Raw genomic sequence first — 21,014 nt, forward strand, 5'->3', positions numbered from 1 at the left:
ACAGTAAATCAATGTTTTACCTTGTTCGCAGTAAAGCAAATCAGTTTTACCTTGTTCATAGTAGTACAGCAAATCAATGTTTTACCTTGTTCACAGTACAGTAAATCAATATTTTACCTTGTTCACAGTACAACAAATCAATATTTGCAGGTATAGTTAGAGCTCTGTTTGCCATGTGTCTCAGAAGAGTTGTCTTTCCATGACTGAAAAAAAGTTATAAAATTCTTATGAATAGCAATACAGAAATTTCCCTTTGATAAGAATATCTTATATGTATCATGAAAGTGTTCATGCCATAGGGATGGTGTTTCTTTGTGTTAATCAAAAAAATATGAAACTATGACCTGGATTACAGGGATCTGACATTGGCTATACTTTCTGCTGCAAAATTTGCAAGGTCATTACAACAAAACAAAAGACAAGAATTTAATGTGCCTCTAGAAAAAGAGGATACAAATGTAGTTGGATTATGGCATAAATTTTATTTTAAGGCTTTCTTCATATGCACTATGCAGGGATAGTGGCACTTGTCCTACAAAAATCTGAGACTTCACTTCACCATGGTCATCAGACATGGCTGTTTATTATTGCGAACCCTATGATTGTTTTCCATAGATTCACCAGCAAGTTACCTGTCGATTTAAACTCTTGGCAGTTCTTTTGTCCCATCTAACAAATACAACAGGTATTGTTCTCTGTGTAGTTTATTCATCAGGACCTTTAAATTTCTTCCAAGAGAAATATATCACTCATTGATTAATTTACCTGAACAAAAAATTGAACTGTCAATGATGAAAAAATACTAATACCAATACTAAGTAAGGACTCACAAAACTGCATGTGGTGTTGTATTTATTCAATACCAATAACTCGTTTTTAATGTGTTCAATATAATACTGATTCAAAAATCAAAAGTTGATTTCTGATCAAATATTCAATATTTTTGTGTGTTTGATAAATAAAAATTTGAATATTATTATTTTTAAATTAACTAGGTCTTCACAAACATAAGTCTATAAATGTACAACAACAAAAACATGCAAATTCATTGGAAAATACTAAAAAATAAGTCTGAAATAAACTTTTTATTGTTAAACCAGATTTTATATTGAACAGATTGAAAATATATTAATGATATATCGAATAAATACAATATTGCATACAGTTTATGTGAGTTTATAGAAGTATTTCAATAACAAGAGGCTGTCACAACGACAGCAAACCGGATTTATTAACATTTATTTGTGTCCTGGCAATATCACAAGAACCATTACTGATGAATGGTGAAAGTGAAAATCGTCAATATCAAATTTGACCTCCATTTTGTCATCAGTATCAACATATTAAAATTTGAAAAGCTTAGATTGAATGGTTCATGAGTAAATGCAACAACCTGAATGGAAACGCCATTTTACGATCTTTCAAGAACCATAACTCCTGAACGGTAAAAGTAAAAATCGTCATTATTGAACTTGACCTCTATTTTGTCATCCGTAACAACATATTAAAATTTCAAAAGCTTTGGTTGAATGGTTCATGAGAAAATGCACGGACACGACTGGAAACACCATTTTTCAATCTTTCAAGAACCATAACTCCTGAACGGTAAAAGTCAAAATCGTCATTATTGAACTTGACCTCCATTTTGTCATCAGTAACAGCATATTAAAATTTCGGAAGCTTTGGTAGAACAGTTCATGCATAAATGCACGGACACGACTGGAAACTCCATTTTTCAATCTTTCAAGAACCATAACTCCTGAACGGTAAAAGTCAAATTCGTCATTATTGAACTTGACCTCCATTCTTTCATAAGTAACAACATATTAAAATTTGGGAAGCTTTGGTAGAACAGTTCATGCGTAAATGCACGGACAACTCCATTTTTCAATCTTTCAAGAACCATAACTCATGAACGGTAAAAGTCAAAATCGCCATTATTGAACTTGACCTTCGAATAGTTGTCAGTAATAACATATTAAAATTTTAAAAGCTTTGGTTGAACGGTTCATGAGTTAATGCACGGACAACATTTGATTGCCGCCCGCCCGCCCGCCCGCCCGCCGTACATCCCCAAATCAATAACCGACATTTTTGTCACAAAAATCCGGTTAAAAAAGAAGATTATTTTTTATGTTCAGGTAAATTAATCAATGAGTGATAGATTTCTCCTAGAAGAAATTTAAAGGTCCTGATGAATAAACTACACAGAGAACAATACCTGTTGTATTTGTTAGATGGGACAATAGAACTTACAAAAGTTTAAATCGACAGGTAACTTGCAGGTGAATCTATGGAAAACTATCATAGGGTTCGCAATAATATATCCAACATAGCAAAACAGATACAAATCATGGGTTTCACTTCTGGACCCAAAAAGTTAAGGAATGACAATATTTTAACATACCAATCAACTTTTTAAAATAAAGGAGATTTTTTTATTTTTCGTGAGTCATGTCAGTTGATATAGTCCATATTTTTTAAATCATACTCAATTAGTTTAAATGGGGAAATATTGTAATGACTATTTTTCATGATTGAAGCAGAAAGAACCTTTCCCTAAATACAATGTCAAAGGACACACCTCAATTCAAGTTATAAAGATTGGTGTTGAAAAAAAAATCTTGGCACACCTTATTTTGTTCAGATTTAATCTCTCCATAAACATGATAAACTCACCCATTTGGCCCTACCAAACCATATCGTCTCCCAGCTGTGATGAAAAGATTAGCATTGACAAACAGGTCTTTTCCCATGGCTGATATTGAAAAGTTTTCAACCTAAAATATAATTAAGTTTACAGCATAACTCACATCTTTTATTTAAGATTCCTTTTCTAAAATCCTTCCATTATTTTCATCTTCTGTCACTTTTAGCCAGTAGCATCAAATTCAGTTATTTTTACAACGATGCGTGAACATAACAGACATAATCGAGAAAATAGTCAAAATATGGTTACAGCAGTCATCACTGTGTTACAATCTCAGGACAAACCAGGGGTGTGGAAATGCTATGCCCGACTCGCCTGACTCGTACATTTGAACAACCGGACAAGTAATTATTTTTGTCTGGGTTGCTCGTGGACAAGTAAAATAATATAAAAGACAAAGTTTAAATCCAACAGAAATATAGAACTAATGTCAACATGTTCAAAATATATAAAGATGTTCAATTTATGTAAAAGAAACCAATGGTTCATGACGACAAATATTACATAATACCGAAAATAGATAGATTAACAAAATAAATAAAAATAAGTATGCGAACCCGAGTTGCGTAACATTGCATTGGTTTTGTCCATTGACACGGGATGGTCGATTAGGTTTTATCCATCATGTACCGGAAGTGTCATTTTATATGATTTTGTATCGAGATTCAGATTGATAAATACTTTATAAAACACCGGGCAAGCAAGACAAAAAAAGAGTAATGAGTCGAGTAAAAACCCTAAAACGCAAATGGAGGATAAGGAGTATTAAAAAAAAATACGGGAGCGAGAATTTTAGACATCGTGAATATCAGATTGCACCTGGCTATCTAGGATGGAAATTCGGAAAATAAATATTTTTTTTGTCTTTATATTTAAAGATCAAAGGTCAACATTATTTGTTGTCAGAGTGGTAAATGGAAGGGACGGTTTAATTGCCCATCAATACAATTATAAAAACAAAAAAAACAAAAAAAACAAAACAAGTGTGTTGATCAGTTGAGAGAAACTGCAAAACAGTCAATAGTTTATCCATTATTTAATTTCCATTTCTTCACTCACTGTCCTCTAAACTAGTATATCATTATATGTACCTACTGGCTACAATTTTTATTCCAAAACTGCTGCAAAAATTACCTTTACATGTTATTTCATTGGTTGGTTTGCTGTAAGGTTTTTGTCCCATAGATGTTGACCTACTTTACTAAATTTTTACACATAATAAACAAATGGATTTCACTTGTTTGTGATGCAGTTGTAACAGTGCTAAGAATCATATATTAACTACAATGAAATACTTCAATATTCATTGGGACCATCAGGGCAAGTAACTTTTTTCCGGACAAGTGAACTTTACAGTTTTACTTGCCCAGGGACAAGTCCCCACAGCAAATATTTCCACACCCCTGCAAACAATCATAAATTAAAAACACAAAAAGCATCTAATAAATGAAAGCGGGACAGAAAATTAGAAGCATATTTTCATCCAACAACCATGCCTAAATGTATCTACATTTAAAATAATTTTCAACTGGAAATGATTTAAACTGTTTTTACTTCTCTCTGGGACAACTTCTCCTTGGATTCTGACAAATGCTGAGACTTCAATGCTTATTTGCACATGAATCTATAGCTTTGTCATTGTAATATTTCTATGATATTGTTCTTTTAATAAATTTTGTAACAGTTATTTGATGAGTTCTGAAGTGGCAATTAACAATATTTACATAGCATCAAACATTACTAGGGCAACTATTACTAGCATTAGGTGATCTTGTGATCACAGATGTCCTGTTTGTAGAAAAACTCTTTAACATCAAAAGACAGAACTAAAATTCAAATAGAATGTGACTTTGTTTCATAACACTGTGTGAAAATCAAAAACATATTTGTCAAACAGTATTTTCATTATAACCAACAAATACCATTTTTTAAGGTACAATGTTACTAAGGGGGAAAATATCTCTTAAACAGAAAATTACAAATCATCAACATCAAACTTGACCTTTATCTTATGTACAATGACATTGTGTTGAAATCTAAAAAGATTTGGTGATGAGTATCACCCTGAAAATTGAGAAATATCAATTTTAAAGGTAACTAAGGAAGACAACTCTTTGAAATTGTGAAAACCATAAATCTGACAAATTCTTTTTGTCAAAAATCAGAATCTTCCTATGAATCCTGGTTGAAATATAACAGTATCTTTAATTTGCAAATAACTACTTACCTTAATATCAAGCTGATTTTCCAGAATTGCTGATTTAGATGACTTTTCTGCTTGGGACACTGTAAAATTTAGGGTTGATTCTGAGCCTAAGCTTTTCAACTGGTCTTCAAATTCCATCTGAAATGATTATTTTCTTGTATTACAATACATGCAACCTTATTTATAAATGTATATTAGATCCTTAAGATATGTAACCAAATCTCACTTCCCCTTAAACAGTAGAAATAACATCTTTTCTTTAAAAAACCTTTTTTTTTCAGCAACCTCAGTAAAAGTGAAAATAATGAAAAATTCAAATTAATCTATGTTTAGTGCTTCAAAAGATACCATTATTGCGAACCCAATTGAACCTTTCCATAGATTCACCTGATTTCTCTTAGAAGAAATATTAAAGGTCTGAGTGAATAAACTATACAGAGAACAATACCTGTTGTCTTTGTTCAATGGGACAATAGAACTGCCAAAAGTTTAAATGGACAGGTAGTTATCAGGTGAATCTATGGAAAGGTTCAATTGGGTTCGCAATAAAATTTCAATCATTCAATGCAGCTTGATAGGACCACAGAGGTTGAACTCTAAACAGTAAGAGCAAGTATGGAAACAACATTCAAGCTTGAAACAGCTCTGAATTTGGATTGTGCTTTAATATTTGACACAGAACAGGCCTCGACAATAACGCTTGTCCGATTGTCTGGTACCAGAGGGAAAAAAGGTCGGACAAGTAAAAGCTGTATCAAGCTTGCCCGTCGGGACAAGTACAATTATTCTGCAAAAAATAAATTTACTTCAACTTTGGTGAACAAAGTAATTATAAACAAAAAACAAGAAAACAAATATTTATTTGACATGTTTCTGTATTCTGTTTATTCAAATGCAAAACCTTTTTCTTCAACATTACTTGAAATCGATAATTTTTAACTGGTTCTTTGTCAGGTACTTTTTAAAAGGTTAAAGGTAAACTATTCTTGGAAACCAGTCTTTCTGATCCGAATCAATGATGCGCTTTGTAGATAAGGTAACTTTACATGACAGTTGGTCACCTTGACAGTTTAGCTCCAAGTTTAATAGACAGTTTGGCACCGTAGGAGACATATTTAGTAGACATGATTGATAAACAGTTTGGCAAGGCAGGAGACATTTCGTGACCAAGACAAATCAGTACCTCATTTTGCTACCTTATTCTGTTCCTTATAATAAATACCAACCATACAGGTATTTTTTTCACAAAAATATTTTTTTTTATTTACCATAAACATGATAAAATTCACAAAATCATTTGATCATATGTAGAAAGAAAAAAAAACTTGCAATATGGTGACCTATAGTTGTTAATTTATGTGTCATTTTGGTCTCTTGCAGAGAGTTGTCTTATCTTCTTCTTTTTATTGATTGCATTTGACAATGAATAAACTTTTTTCAACTTAAAAAAAAACCCACAGAATACAAATCCAAGGAGTGTACAGGCCTATCAGAAGGTGCCTCATGTGCAGAGTCTGATTTGACTAGCATTGATGAGAAAACTAGAACCTAAGTCCTGTGACATGACAGTGAGTCTGTTATTTGACTAGATTCAGTTGTACTTGACTCATATTTTCGAAAAAGTATTTCAAAAGAAATACATCAAATTCTGTTCTATTGTTTAAATTCCTTTTGTTTCTTTAATCAACTTAAGATGTAAAAAGGTTATTTTTAAATAATTTTTTTTGGAAAAGTAACAATTTCATTCGGACAAGTAAGTTTTGGTATGTACTTGTTCTACTGGACAAGTTGAAAAAAAAGTTATTGTAGAGGCATGCAGAATGAATGTGGTCTAGAGCCTTAAACATTTGTCACAGAATGAATGTGGTCTAGGGTCTTACAAATTTGAGAATGGACATTTACCTTTTAAGGCCCACTATCTCAAATCTGAATCAATTCTTTAATTCAGCATATCAAAGAACCTCCAAGAGTTCAATTTTTGATGGTAAAATAATAATATCTTATTACCTTTTTCTTCAATTTCTTCATTTCTTTCTTGCTTAACTTTGGTTTTGCTTCTTCCTCTGTAATAACATTAAGAGATCATAAAAAATGTTCCTTAGCATTGTTGCAGTATAAACATTGTGCCTGCCAATAAAAACGAAGGTAACAAAAAATTACATTTTTTCTGTATCATTTTTTTTTATTCAAATGAAGCATATTTTAAAAATACTTTACTTTATCAAAAGCACTTTACCCCATATTGGCGAATGGCTTAAAACATTATATCATTGGAATGTGATAATTACAATTAATCTTTAACTAAAGCAGTCAATAAATAATGTCAAAATATGTCTGATCTGCCTACATTTGGACATCAAAAGTCAATACAATTGTTTTAAGGTCATCTACCTCACAAAATCTTGTGATGCAATATAGAGTTGTGACTGTTATCAAGGATACCACAAAACTGTTCATATTCAAGATATTTCAAACATAAAATGCTAATACGTTGAATTTCAACAAGACTTTGTCAGATGATGCATAACTCCTACCTTTCAATTTCAATATGTATAAATATAGGTATTTATCTTACCTCCAAAACATTTCCAGGAATATGATTGGTTAAAAGCGTCCGCGTGCAAACCGTGTATATTTGATATTAGGTTAGTAGGGAGGCGGGGCTTATCTCATACACGGTTAGTAGTGGAGTTACGTCCCTTTATATTCCTTATTAGGTAAGAAGGGGGCGGGGCTTATTTCATACACGGTTAGTAATGGTGTTATGTCCCTTTATAAAAAACAAAACGGGACTGAGAAAAAATCTTAAAAGTTCCAACAGACGAAGAAATGGATGATTAAGATTGAAACAAATTCATAAAACACATTTAAACCTTACAAGTCGTTATTGTTGGCATCTGTTTTTGTAGGATCAATGGAAGTATTTTCTTAGTGCTAACAGTATTGAAGACTTGCTCATTTTGATAATCACTAGTCTTAATTTCACACGTTAAGATAGTCGGTAAGATAAATTTGTTACATAGTGTGCTAGTGACGTAATAATTGGATGATTAAATTTGTGCTAGTGACGTAATAATTGGATGAGTAAATTCCATATGGGGATTCGAGCTTCGCTCTCACCCCATATGGAATTTACTGACCCCATATTTACCGTATTAGGTCACTAGCACACTATGTAACTAATAGTATATACTTAAATTTGCTACAACAAGACTAAGGTATAAGATATTCAGGAAATAAAAACAAATGTCACATTGAACGAGTTACCACATGGCAACAAATCATGACCAAACTTGCCAATAGTTATAGTAAAGGTTCTCTTAAATTGTTTTGTTGTTTCTTGGCTGCGCAGGATGTTTCCACAATGGAAATAACCATGAAAAACAAAACAGCATAAATTCTGTTTTTTTTTCACCTTTTTAAATAATGACGTAATTGTAACGTCATCAGATAACAAAGATTATGTTTTTATTTTCTCTTTTTTTACCTCAAGCATTTCCAAACATTTTGTGTCAATTTGAAGTAGTTGTCAAACCCTTAATGCCCCTACTCCTTTACCTTTAGTATCCCCCTCTTCTTCCTCTCCATTTTCTTCTTCATTCTGTTCCCTTAGGTAAGCTGCATCCCTGTCAACCTCTACTGGGGAGGTTTTCTTTGACGACGTTCTTTTTTCTTTTTTGACAGTCACAAACTGAATCTAAATTTAAACAAAGAAACATATACAACATGACATGTACATGTGTTACTATAAATATGTTAAAAGTAAAGAAGTTATTACAGAAGGTAAAAGACAATTAATCTGATGTACAGTAGTTGTTGTTTGTTTATGTAATTTATACGTGTTTCTCGTTTCTCTGTTTTTTATTTTATATAGATTAGACCGTTGTTTTTCCTGTTTGAATGGTTTTACACTAGTAATTTTGGGGCTCTTTAAAGCTTGTTGTTCGGTGTGAGCCAAGGCTCCGTGTTGAAGTCCGTACATTGACCTATAATGGTTTACTTTTTTTAAATTGTTATTTGGATGGAGAGTTGTCTCATTGGCACTCACACCACATCTTCCTATATTTAATTACAGATCTATATCAAGCCATGGGTGCTTTCCATAACATTGAAGTTAAGAATTTAAATTTTTTGTAAGATTCTGGAAAATAAAAAAGCATTGAAAAAACAAAATTGAGAAAAATATGGACACATGAGGGTATCCAGACATATTTCTAGTCTCCAACTTCAATATATATGTATAAAGTGTCTTGTAGGGCAAAACTTATAGGGTAAATTGTATTATAATTATTTTTCCCTGATACTGTGAATTCTTAATATTGGTTGAATACCAATTTTCATGGATTTCGTTGGTACAGGGGAACCACAAATTTTAAATGTTCACAAGATCAAATGTTTCTAAAGGAATGTTTGCAGACTTTGCAAAAACAACAAAATACATGTAGTAATCTAAAAAAGGGAACTCTTCCACAATCCACAAAAATTTGGGTATCCAAAAAAATAAATGAATCTACAAATAGATGTTTTTAACGACCTTGACTGGCTATACAGCCATTGCACGGTCCGTATTATAAAATGAATCTACTGTTTGTCTACAGTTCTTGTTTGTAACATCTGTATAACTTAAACTAGTGTTAGGATCAACAACTCTTTTAGAAAATTGTTGACATATAAAATAATGTCATTTTGGAGCTCTTCCCATTGATAGACTGTTTTGTAATGCCATCTTGTTTCTGAATTTGATGACGAGCCAATAGCAGTGATCTGGAAGGTTTTTTTCACTATGGGCCCAGGGCCCCTCAAAAATAAATTCAATGGGCCATTTTAAAAAATAATGGGCCATGTTGTCAAATGAGTGGGCCATTTTAATTGACTTCTGTAAAAAAAGATATCAGTATATTTTGGCAAAGAGGTGTTGATACTTACCTTTATGATTTTAAATAAAATCATGGATATTGTTCCTGTGCTTTTATAATTTCAATTTCAATGAACATACAATAACTTCTTCCAACCCCAACAATATTTAAGTCAGCCTTTATTTACAATGTTTAAAGTGGTACTGTTGCCTTGTTCATGTTCATGTTTTTTTTTTGTACATTAAATTTGGGTCTTCGTCGATACCATACCTATTCTAGACGTTCCGTATCAGAGGACATTTCAGGCATTTCCTCTGCACTTCTTGTATTATTATAACTTCATCACGGTGACAAGAATAACATATAGAGTACCATTAATTCATAGAACATAACAACAAATCGCTGAAGTCATGTTTACAAAACGTGAAAACGAGCCAAAGACCAAAAAATGACAAGGACAGTAAGGCGTCTTTTATGGAGACAAAAACTATATTCCTAAAATGTCTTGGGCTTCTTCAATCAAAATAATAGCAAGCTAAACTAAATGAGATTATTATTAGAGTTAAATCTTGTCTGTATTAGCCAAATTTAACAAATACAAAGTTGTTTATAAACAAATATATCATGAATGATGGTTAATTACGTTTTTCGGGTTATCAGTTAGACCGCAAGGTTCTATTATTACAATAGGAAAACACCGAGACGTTAAATCACATGGTTCTATTATGATAGGGAAACACCCGAGACGTCCCAAAAATATATAGGTGCTCCTATTATTGGAGGAACATTACACAGTTGTGTACACACACATGGCGGCACGGAACACTATCGGAAATTCATTTGACGATATCTAAACCTCAATCTAAACATTTCGAAACAAAGTGAAAAATATCATGCGCCACGTGGGCGCTTACATTTGTCACTGTATGCGCCATTTCTTGTCAATATGCGCTATAGGCGCAGGGCGCACATCCTTCCCGATCACTGAATAGTTGCCAGCAATTATATAATTCTACAAATTGATTCCTGATATAAAATCATGATGATACTACAGTACCTCTTCTTCAGTTTCTTCCTCATTATCTTCCTCATTTTCTTCTTCTGCCATCAATTCTGCCAACTTCTTTAACTTGGAAGATTTGCCCTGCAAAAAATATTGAATTTTAATGACATATATGATATACAATTACATTTTGTACAATGTATATCACTTGTACACATCATTGACTATAAACATACATGTACTTACTACAATGTACATACATGTATATTGAGGCCTCATACACCTTATCGCTATTCCCGGCTGACCCTGCCGCTTGAACTTTTGACGCATACAACAATCACTTTTTCATTGTGGCGTCAGCTTTTTTGTATTATGACGTCATAATTTTACGGGAACCTGTGTGATATCCAGTAATGGCGGACAAATAGCGATAAGGTGTATTTGTATGGATCCAATGCCATGAGTCGAAACCATTAACAACGAAACAGCCATTTGATGTCAGAGTAATCTCTAACTATTGAGTACTAGGGGTTTTTACCCAAAAACGATATCAAAATAATCATCGATGCCTGCAATTTCCATATGAAATACCGCCCCTGTCAAGAAATAGTGTTCAGCAATAGGGCTCTTCACGGTTAGTTCGGCCATATTGGATAGGGGGCAGATTTTTTGGAAGGAGGTGGAAATGGTATGAAAGTGTGGGAAATCCTATGTGTGTTTCCAAGCAACAGCTCTGTTTTAATGATGTTTTCCCGTATTTTTCACACCATTTTTACCTCTATTATGAAAATCTGCCCCCTATCCAATATGGCCGAACTAACCGTGAAGAGCCCTATTAAGTCTCAAAAGTAACAATTATTATTTCCTATTGTTACTTTCTGTAGGCAAGTGTAGTCACTGTAGCCAGTGCCTAATTTTTATATTAACTATTCATCATTTAGTATGGATTGGAGTTAGATAGACTTGGGATAAATCGATATGGGGCAGAGAGATTTGTGGCCGTTTGGTTTTGCCAGAAAGATTCTTTTTCCTTAAGAACCATGTTATTTTTCATCATGGATCCACGGACAAGGGCATCTGCTTCATATTAAATGCCAAATTCACTTAAACATATCACTATGAAACTGAAGGCATGATGAAAAGGAAATGGGTGTGATATAAAGCTATTTTTTCACCTTTTCTTTCTTTTTCTTTGGTTTTTCGTCTGATTCGTCCATTTCCAAACCGGCCATTCTCTCTTCTAGTTTTGAATCCCCGTCTTCTTCGTCCAACTCACTCTTCTTCTTTTTGCCCCTGTCCTTTTTAGGCATGATTTATATTGTCAAAATTATTAGATATAGTATACCGTTGTTTTAACTGATTGCGCGATTAAACTTCTAAGTTTTCCAGATTGCTCAATCTTTTTTAACCGGAAGAAGCATGTGTGACGTGTTAAACTCCGATACAAACTCCGATACAAATCCGGAATTGGAAGGTATAGAAAGGAGAAAACACTGTGAAAGAAAGAGGAAAAAAACACAAGATGAAGTCGAATGCATTTTTTTTTTTTTTTTTTAAGGGTCGGGTTTACATGATTATTTCAAACTTCAGTTCTGTATACATTCTTCTTCTTTGTATTAGCAAGGATTTGTATAGTAAGACTTTTATACAAGTTGAAATCCTTGGTATAGTATCAGATACAGGAACTCACCTATAGGTCACCGGCGGATTTAGTGTCGGAGTAATTTAGGAATATCACTTTAAAAATGATAAATAGTTTTGCCTTTTATTTTGTTTAATACTACATGTCATTATTTTGCATGAACATCCCCCTTTTTTACATTCGTGGGTGTAATTTTTTGTCAAAGTCAATAGCTGCATGGATTGATGATCATAGAAATAAGAGATTCTCATATAGATTAATAATTATCAAGCAAAAGAGTGTATTTATGTATCATGTGATAAGATTGTAATGCTGAATAATAAGTAGTCCTAAAGCCATTCATGATAGTGTAAATTATAAGTTATTTTTGTAACATTTCAAAATATGTCAAACCTTACATAGCAGACAATATAAATACAGTAAATATATTCTTTCTTTGCTCGGGTTAATAACCTAAGCTGATTTTTAGGTAAAAATTCACATGAAAACTCATTTCAATTTTTACGGTATTCGGAGATGATTATATTCATTAAGTTTAAACTAAACATAACATATATTCAAATGAAAATAACGTTTACGAATTATCATCGATTAAACAATCATGTTCCTGTATGTTATCAAAAATTTGCCTATTATAACTGAAAGCTTGGACATAATATATTGATGTTATAGTATAGTAGTCCAAGACCAAAAAATAGGGGGAAATGAGTTTGTTCCGAAATAACTTGAAACCGTGCCCCTTTTCACAACAACAGTGAAATCGTTTAACTGGACCCTGTTGTGTTCCCTTACGCTACTGTACACTTTTCGTTGCGAAGCTTTAGATGAAATGGCAGACCAGTTTATTAAATGGTCGGCCTGATATATAAGGCGATAATTTGCGGGCAGTGAAAACGAGTTGAAGCCTTTTTTCTTCTTCAAGGCAATGGGATATTCATACTTACTGACTTAAAGTTATTTAATTAAGATAATATGAAGGAGTATTGCTACTATTCCAAAGCATATTTTCAACATTTTATGACTAATTTTATCAGTTCATTGAGCCTCATTTACTGAGATAACATCAATAATTGTATTATTATTAATAAATGCCTTAGTTACTGAACTTGATATGAAAATAAGAATATTTGGTATGGTTGACAATAAGAGAAAACTCTTCACCACAGGCCAAACGACTAAAAAGCAACTTTAGATTTGTCACATTAGCCTGTCTTCAATAGTGAGCAAAACCCATACCACATCAAAATCTACAAAAGGTCCCAAAATGACTGTTTGTTTTCCCCTAGACGTCCCATGGCTTTCTCTTCTAATGATAACATTAATATAAGTATTTATTCAAAAATAACATTTAGTTGGTCATTACCGTAGTTTTCAGGTTTCAGCATTGAAAATTTTCTTTGAAAAACTATATGGTTCATTTATTGTTTTACAGGAATCAAAGAAAAGAGCTGACCGTGTGACTGTCCAATACAGTAACTCTCTTATAGTCGTCAAGGTTTTGTTTGCAACAACGCAGTGTTAGTTGGTTTCATAATGAGTGGATGGTAGGATAGGATTTGTAAATCATGTAAAAAAAAAAAAAAAAAGACTTAATCTGATTTGTCCGGTAGAATCCAGTATCCAATTTGATTGTATCTGATACAATATTACAGATCAGCTTTAACTTGACATCATTATAAAAAATATTAGACATATTTTGTCAATAAAATAACGAAAAAACTTTAAAACGGGGTTATACTAGTACCTAGTAAATTATACTCCAAAATCGACATAATTTTTACAGAAGAGAAGTTCTGAATTTTTTTTAATTAGCTCTGTTAGTTAGCACATACCCCCTTTTTATAAGCAAACTAACATATTACCAACGCACCGTGTGCAAAATGTTTTCTTCTGACGTGTGCAAACTTTTACATCACTTAAAGTTCAAGCATCCGTCCTACGAAGATGCCTCCAAAATTTGTGAGTATTACGGTTTCGATTTTTTGAAAAAAATTATTAAGTTACCTTTTCAAAAACTGTTTACTATCGGAATGTTGAGATGTATTTATAAATGTAGATATAAGTCTACAAAGGCGGAAATATCTATATGTAAAATATTGAAGTGAATTTATATATAATATCTTTATCTTTGTTGAAATCAACATTCGTCTTAAACATGCGGAAGGCATCCTGTTGGTTTTATAGCCTAGCATACAATAATCTGAGGTAAAATACTTATGTGATGATCACGATTTTAAACTTAAAAAGATGTGGCCATTTATACATTATGTATAAGTATAAGTAAATATTGATTTTGTAATATTAAACATAAAATTCAGTTATATTTGCATTATTTGCTTTAATCTGGTCTATCCAACATGTCCAATGGATTATTACATGCTGAGATTACATGTGTAAGGAAGAGAACAAGAAACCAATAGATCATGCAATGGGTCAGTCTGTAGTCCAAAACAAAGAGTTAAACTATCACATGTATCACTCAATTGAGAATACAGGCTTATAAATTTACCAAAGTCATCTGAAAATGGTATTCGGTACTTTGGAGATCGGTAGTGGTAAAACTTCTTTCAAAAATTGAACTTGGCAATTAATGTTTTGCAAGTTTTCTACACTAAACTTTGATCCACGAAAATAGATACAAAAGATTTTTTCTTCTAATCTACACCCAATTATAAGATAAATTTGTTTTGGAATACCGTAAGGGTACTCATATTTCGTTCTCCAAGTAAATATAACTTGGAATGATATGTATGTCTCAAATTGCTTGTTTATCAGAAAACATCGTGCTATTATTGGTTTTATCAAAAATTGGATTACAACACATCAACGTCATGAATTTATTAATTGAGAATAAATAATTGTATAATTTAGTTAGTTACAAGGGGCTGGAATTTTAATTCAAACATGTACTGCAATTATCATTCACGACCGAACATTCCAAACTTGCAATACATGATTGTTGTGCATGTATAAATCTTTTCAAAAATGATTCTGAATCGTCCCCTATTAAAATCAAACTGCCATGTATTAATCCTTACACAAAGTAAGTGTTTAAATTATTGCATCTGTGACCTGTGTGAGCCTGTGTACTCTATGGACCGGTACAGCGTTAATACAGACATGTAAATAAGATATTACATAATAATGCACCTTTGAATGCATTTTCAAAATGATATACAGGTGAGAATTTCAAACTTATGAATCACTAAAATCAAATTTTGTTTGCAATATAAAGACGACATTGATTTCCCAATTCACATTCATCTATACATTCTTTCAGGGCATTACTCCCCATCAACCGTTTCAACCGAGGCTCTTTGCAGGCGCATCCGTGTACAATTAATGTTGTTTTAAAACAAGATGTATAAGTTTATTTTTATAATCATCCGTCCACTAAGGCGCAAGGGTCCATCAAAACTAAAAAGAGCACACAAAATGTTAATAATTCATATATTGAAGGAAGTTGTTGTTTAACAATTAAACCCCTTAACTACTAGTAATGAATCTCGCTCAAACTGTTGCTTGATCCTGAAGTGAGGTGAGGGTTTTTGCTCCGTGTTGAAGGTCACTGTGAATTTAAGATGAAAAATCGAAATTAAAGCACTGTTCGATTGCTTTGTGTGTGTTTTTGCTGTTCGTGTACTGATTTTGTATCATGGACGGATACCCCGGCCATACCCTTGTGTTTCTATTATGAGATTGGATCTTGTATACAATATATGTATATATGCCTACTTGAAACGTTGAAGGTTCACTAAATGAAGTCAAGAAACTTTAGGACGTCGTCATTTTAATGGCATACTGTAAAACATGGTATGGTACGATGGTATGGTATGTGTTGTGGTATGGTGGTATGGTACGAATACCCCCATACCATGGTATGGTGTGATGGTATGGTACTAATTACTATACCATAGTATATTTGATGGTATGAAGCATGGTATGGTTTTTTGAAGTAGGAAATTTTGAAAAGTTAATTAGGGCAATTTGAAACATGATTTTTTTTTCATTTGCTAACATTATGTATCTGGTTTATTTTTTAAAAGAAAATATTACTTAAAAAGAAAGTGGAAGTAGACAAAACATCACGCAAATAAAGTTGTGAACAGAAAACAAGAGAAAATTAATTATAAACATCTCAGATAACCATAACGTTAAGATCATTAAGATAAATATTATGTTACAATAACATGGGTATCATTCGGTTTATTTAGAGAAATAATCTTGATATGATATCCTTTGTTTTTGTTTATACTGAATTTCAAGATAGAATTGTATATCTAATGATTATAACATAAAGTAAACAAAATATTCCAAATTTGCAGTTAATAAAAAAAATAAAAGAAAGTTGTTAAAGAAAAATTTCACATAATAAAAGAAGACACATTCCTTGATTGATATTGTGTGTTAACTATTCCTTCATGCAACAATTAAATGTGAAAAAAAAGTGAAAACATCTCCTGTATCAATAAGAAAACACCATACTTTCAAAGTAAACTGTCCCGCCTCATATAATATTATGTTAGTTAATAGATACCACATAATTTTAAATGTGAAATTTGTTGCATGAAGGAATAGTTAACTTTTCAAAATTTCCTACTTCTAAAAACCATACCATTCTTCATACCATCAAACTATACCATGGTATAGTAATTTGTACCATACCAACATACCATACCATGGTACCATTCGTGCATACCATGGTATGGGGGTATTCGTACCATACCACCATACCATAGCACATACCATACCATCGTACCATACCATGTTTTACAGTATGCCCATTTTAATTAATCAGATCTAAAGTTTGTGTGATTGTCTGAGAAGTGAGAAAAATGCACGCAGAATAAAATTAGTAAAAAATGTAGCCCCATGATTTAGCTAAGTGTGCATATACAGTGGATTTAAATACCAATAATCAATTAATCAAATGAATTTAGTGTTCAAATATATTATACATTGTTCATCAGCCAGGGACGGTTGACAGGATTTGTATTTACATTCATTTTGTTAATACGGGTAAAATATCTATTTTTGATTTCCTTTTTTTGAAGAGAAGGTATTTTTAAGTATTACATATAGCCATTGATACTGATAATAAATACATTGTCTAGTGGAAAACTTCTGTAGAAAAAAACCCTAACGAACCTCTTGTTTAGTGTACGCCAAAGTGCAAACAAATATACAACTAATTGCTATTTCTACATTTGTTTGGAATTTCGATGTAACAGCACAAAAACAGACTGAACTTTTGACAGATTAAATGGTTTCTATGGAAATACATCCCCCGCATGTTGATTAATACCTGTTTACAATTCAGTTTTAGAACTACTAGAACTATATATATATAGTATACTTTTTTTTCATAATATCGTCACTGAATACTCAATTCTACCATACAGTAATTTTTCAAAACCAAGGTAAAATTTTAACTTTGAAACAAATGTTACAGATCTGGAGATTATCAATTTTCATTCAATTTATGGATTATGTAACCTACAATCAGGAATTGGATTCTGAAAAAAAGTCTACCGGTATTTACCTTAAATATAACACTATCTATTAAGAGACCCCCCTAGTTCTTGGTTGGGTTCACTAGGTTTGCACATTGTCTTTTGTTCGTCGTACTTTTATCAGTTTCTCTACGGTCATGACGGTATCTAAGTGTTGAATGTCCATTCGTTATCTCATGTCTTTGGTTGAAAAAAACGAACATTAAAAAATCTTTGGTATGACGCATTTGTTTACGTTATCTTTTCAGGGTGGAGCCGAGAAGTGTGATTTATGCCAGAAGTCGGTGTATGCAGCTGAAAGAATTGAAGCTGGAAATAAACCATATCATAAATTATGTTTTAAGTGCAGTGATTGTAAAATGTCTTTAAAGTAAGTCACATACAATATATTTGTAAATACATCATTTGAACATTAGGATTTTTGAGTTCTACGTATAAGAAATTGTGATCGCTTCTTTATCATAAGTGTACTGAAAGATTTTACTCCGAATTATAACGCATAAAAAGGGCAACGGGCGTATGACATTTGCGCCGATTTTGAAAATTTTCATTCTTTCATTTGCGCCGATTTCATTTTTTCATTTGCGCCGATTTTATATTTTTTCTTAACTGGATTTACAGGTAAGTTACAGGTAAGTTATACTTTTACATTGGCTGAGCACAGAGTATAAAGAAAAATAAAGTGACATTGCAATTGGTAAATGGCTATCCCAATGTTTCGGGTAACCATTCCTTTCCCTAAATGAAATCGATGACTGCTTCACGTTTGACATTGTCTGACGCTCCGCTCCTTCTGATGACAAATGTCATACATTCTTAGACAACGTACAAGTACACATTCCATAACGGTCAACCAATTCGTGATGGCGTCCATAAAATTAACGAAGGGATGATTTCAACTTCACCAAGGGCAACATTAGAATAACGGAAAGAAAAAATACAGAGAGCATACACAGATCGAGCAGATGAATAACTTATTATTATAGAATAACAAGAGGCTAAATTTTCTGGCCAATAAGCCAAACATTTTCATCATGTGACTTACTGACTACGTTATATACATTCCATTATTTTTTTTTAATATGTTACATCAACAATTCACTTTGTGTAATGCATTAGATTAGTAACTTCTATATTACAGAAATAACCACGATAAGCATGTAGTACTAAATGGCAGAATCGGCTCGTCATCATTTTCTAAAAATTATTGTCACGCATTTTTACCTTTTCATTTCTGTTTGAGTAGGATAAAAGTATTATGCTGATAATGAAAGGTATTGATATGAAATGGATATACTATACTAAGTATCTTTTGTATTTCAAAATATTAACATCAAAGGGCAATACGCTATTTAAAGAAAATCCCATATCTTAAAAGTAATGAAAAATTTATTGAAACAAACATAGATAGTTGTTAACTATACTACTGTTATAAACAAAAATTAAGAGTAAAGAAAGATCTTCAGAGACGGATTTATGGAGCTTTATTTATGGTTAATCTAAACTCAAAGGAAAAGGGGGCGGTGGCACTCCTTTTTCAAAATCATGGACTCATATCTGATCTCTAATGTAACACCCTTGCCCAAGTAACATGTATAAGATGTTAAATTAAGACGTCTTGCACAGATTAATGCGAGTCGCAACATTTGGTAAATACCAAAGGATGGTCTCATCTCCAAAACAACAACAAATCTTTTATGGACTTTAATTTATGCATACAAACTTTCGTTTTGTATCTCTACCTTTATGAAAATTATTCATTTGAGTATGCTTAAATGTATATAGTCCATAAAGTTAACAGTTTAGAATTGAGTTAGATACAAGAAATCAGAATTCGAATATTTTCATGAATTACAAAAGCGTTGGACTCTATTTGTATGATGTGTTTTAGCTTTTGATTTTGCCGTTTGGTAAGGGACTTTCCGTTTTGAATTTTTCTTTGAGTTCGGCATTTCTGTTATTTTTACCTTTTATTCACAGAGGTCCATTATTATCTAGCCTGTTTAAGAATGTTGTATAGCAATATCAAAAAATTAATAGTCGTTCAAAAAATATAAATCCTAGCTGTACACATGAGGCTCAGAGCTTTAGAAGCTTACGTCAACTGCGTAATCGTTATTGGGAATGTTTTCAACTTCTCTTTTTTTTACTTGCAGTTTGAACAATTATAAACAAGCACATGGAATATTGTATTGTACCAAACATTTCCAGGAACATGTGGTATCTAAAAATACTCAAACACCAGTGTTGTGATGGATCACCATAGAAACAAACAACATATTTTGTGAATGAATGCTGAGCCAAAATTGAAAAAAAAGAGATGCATTTAGCTAAACAAGCATATAATATTGTAGTCTTACAGTGTTTTGTAACACAATGTAGCATTGTTTTGTAAATATTAAATATGAATCACTGTTGCTGTTTTTTCTTTGCTGCATTTCAAAATTAATTCAGAATTCTGGCTAGGGAGGGGATAGAATTTAAGCTTACTAAAGTGAAGTAAGGAATTTATGACAGATCCAAAACGAAGACATTTTTTTCACCAAATTAAGTTCAGACTTGGACATCTGTCATAATTCATTGAAAACAAATTGACCAATAAAGTATCTGCCGATTACTGCCACTAATGTGGTCACTCATTGTGGATTTGAAGGGGTTATCTTTTTTTTTCCTATTTGGAAAATAATGGAAGAAAAACACTTTTTTTTAAAATACGAATTTATAAATTGTTACTGGTTGGTAGTGTTTATAAAAGCCGGTTTAAGAGAAAGAGATAAAAAAAACCTGTGAGCTCCTCAAGGATTAATGGAACTTCTGTAGCAAATTGTAACATGTCAATCTTATTAACAAGAGTCCACACTCTGAAATGTCTCGCCTTCTTTATTGACCACTGACTGATTTTAAGTTTATAGTCCTAAATATAAAGTTTTACTACAAATTAATATCACATATAAACTTAACATGACCCAAGAAATTGAAATTCAAGGTCATATAAACCAAACGTGAAACAAATGTACACCTAACAATCATTCAATACACTAAATATAGTTGACCTAATGCTTATAGTTTATAGGAAAAAGGCTT

General features: G+C 32.1%; 2 protein-coding genes across 2 annotated transcripts in view; one reads left to right on the top strand and one right to left on the bottom strand.

Moving 5' to 3' along the window:
* LOC139511421 (ATP-binding cassette sub-family F member 1-like) overlaps nt 1–12,202 on the bottom strand; it is a 50,494-nt gene extending 38,292 nt beyond the window's left edge. The window contains exons 1-7 of the mRNA XM_071298136.1: nt 11,951–12,202; nt 10,830–10,916; nt 8,475–8,613; nt 6,924–6,979; nt 4,938–5,054; nt 2,680–2,780; nt 118–203 (exon numbers count right to left, since the gene is read on the bottom strand). Coding sequence (XP_071154237.1) covers nt 118–203; nt 2,680–2,780; nt 4,938–5,054; nt 6,924–6,979; nt 8,475–8,613; nt 10,830–10,916; nt 11,951–12,085 — 721 coding nt within the window. The 5' untranslated portion in view covers nt 12,086–12,202. The remainder of the gene's footprint in view (nt 1–117; nt 204–2,679; nt 2,781–4,937; nt 5,055–6,923; nt 6,980–8,474; nt 8,614–10,829; nt 10,917–11,950) is intronic.
* Nucleotides 12,203–14,282: 2,080 nt separating this feature from the next.
* LOC139511423 (uncharacterized) lies at nt 14,283–20,345 on the top strand. The gene is made up of 3 exons (XM_071298140.1): nt 14,283–14,376; nt 18,179–18,300; nt 20,087–20,345. The coding sequence occupies exons 1-3, from the start codon at nt 14,362–14,364 to the stop codon at nt 20,181–20,183; spliced, it is 234 nt and encodes a 77-aa protein (XP_071154241.1). The 5' UTR covers nt 14,283–14,361; the 3' UTR covers nt 20,184–20,345.
* The last annotated feature ends 669 nt before the right edge of the window (nt 20,346–21,014 follow it).

This window comes from Mytilus edulis, chromosome 2 (assembly GCF_963676685.1).
Source record: "Mytilus edulis chromosome 2, xbMytEdul2.2, whole genome shotgun sequence".
Classification (NCBI taxonomy): Eukaryota; Metazoa; Mollusca; class Bivalvia; order Mytilida; family Mytilidae; genus Mytilus; species Mytilus edulis.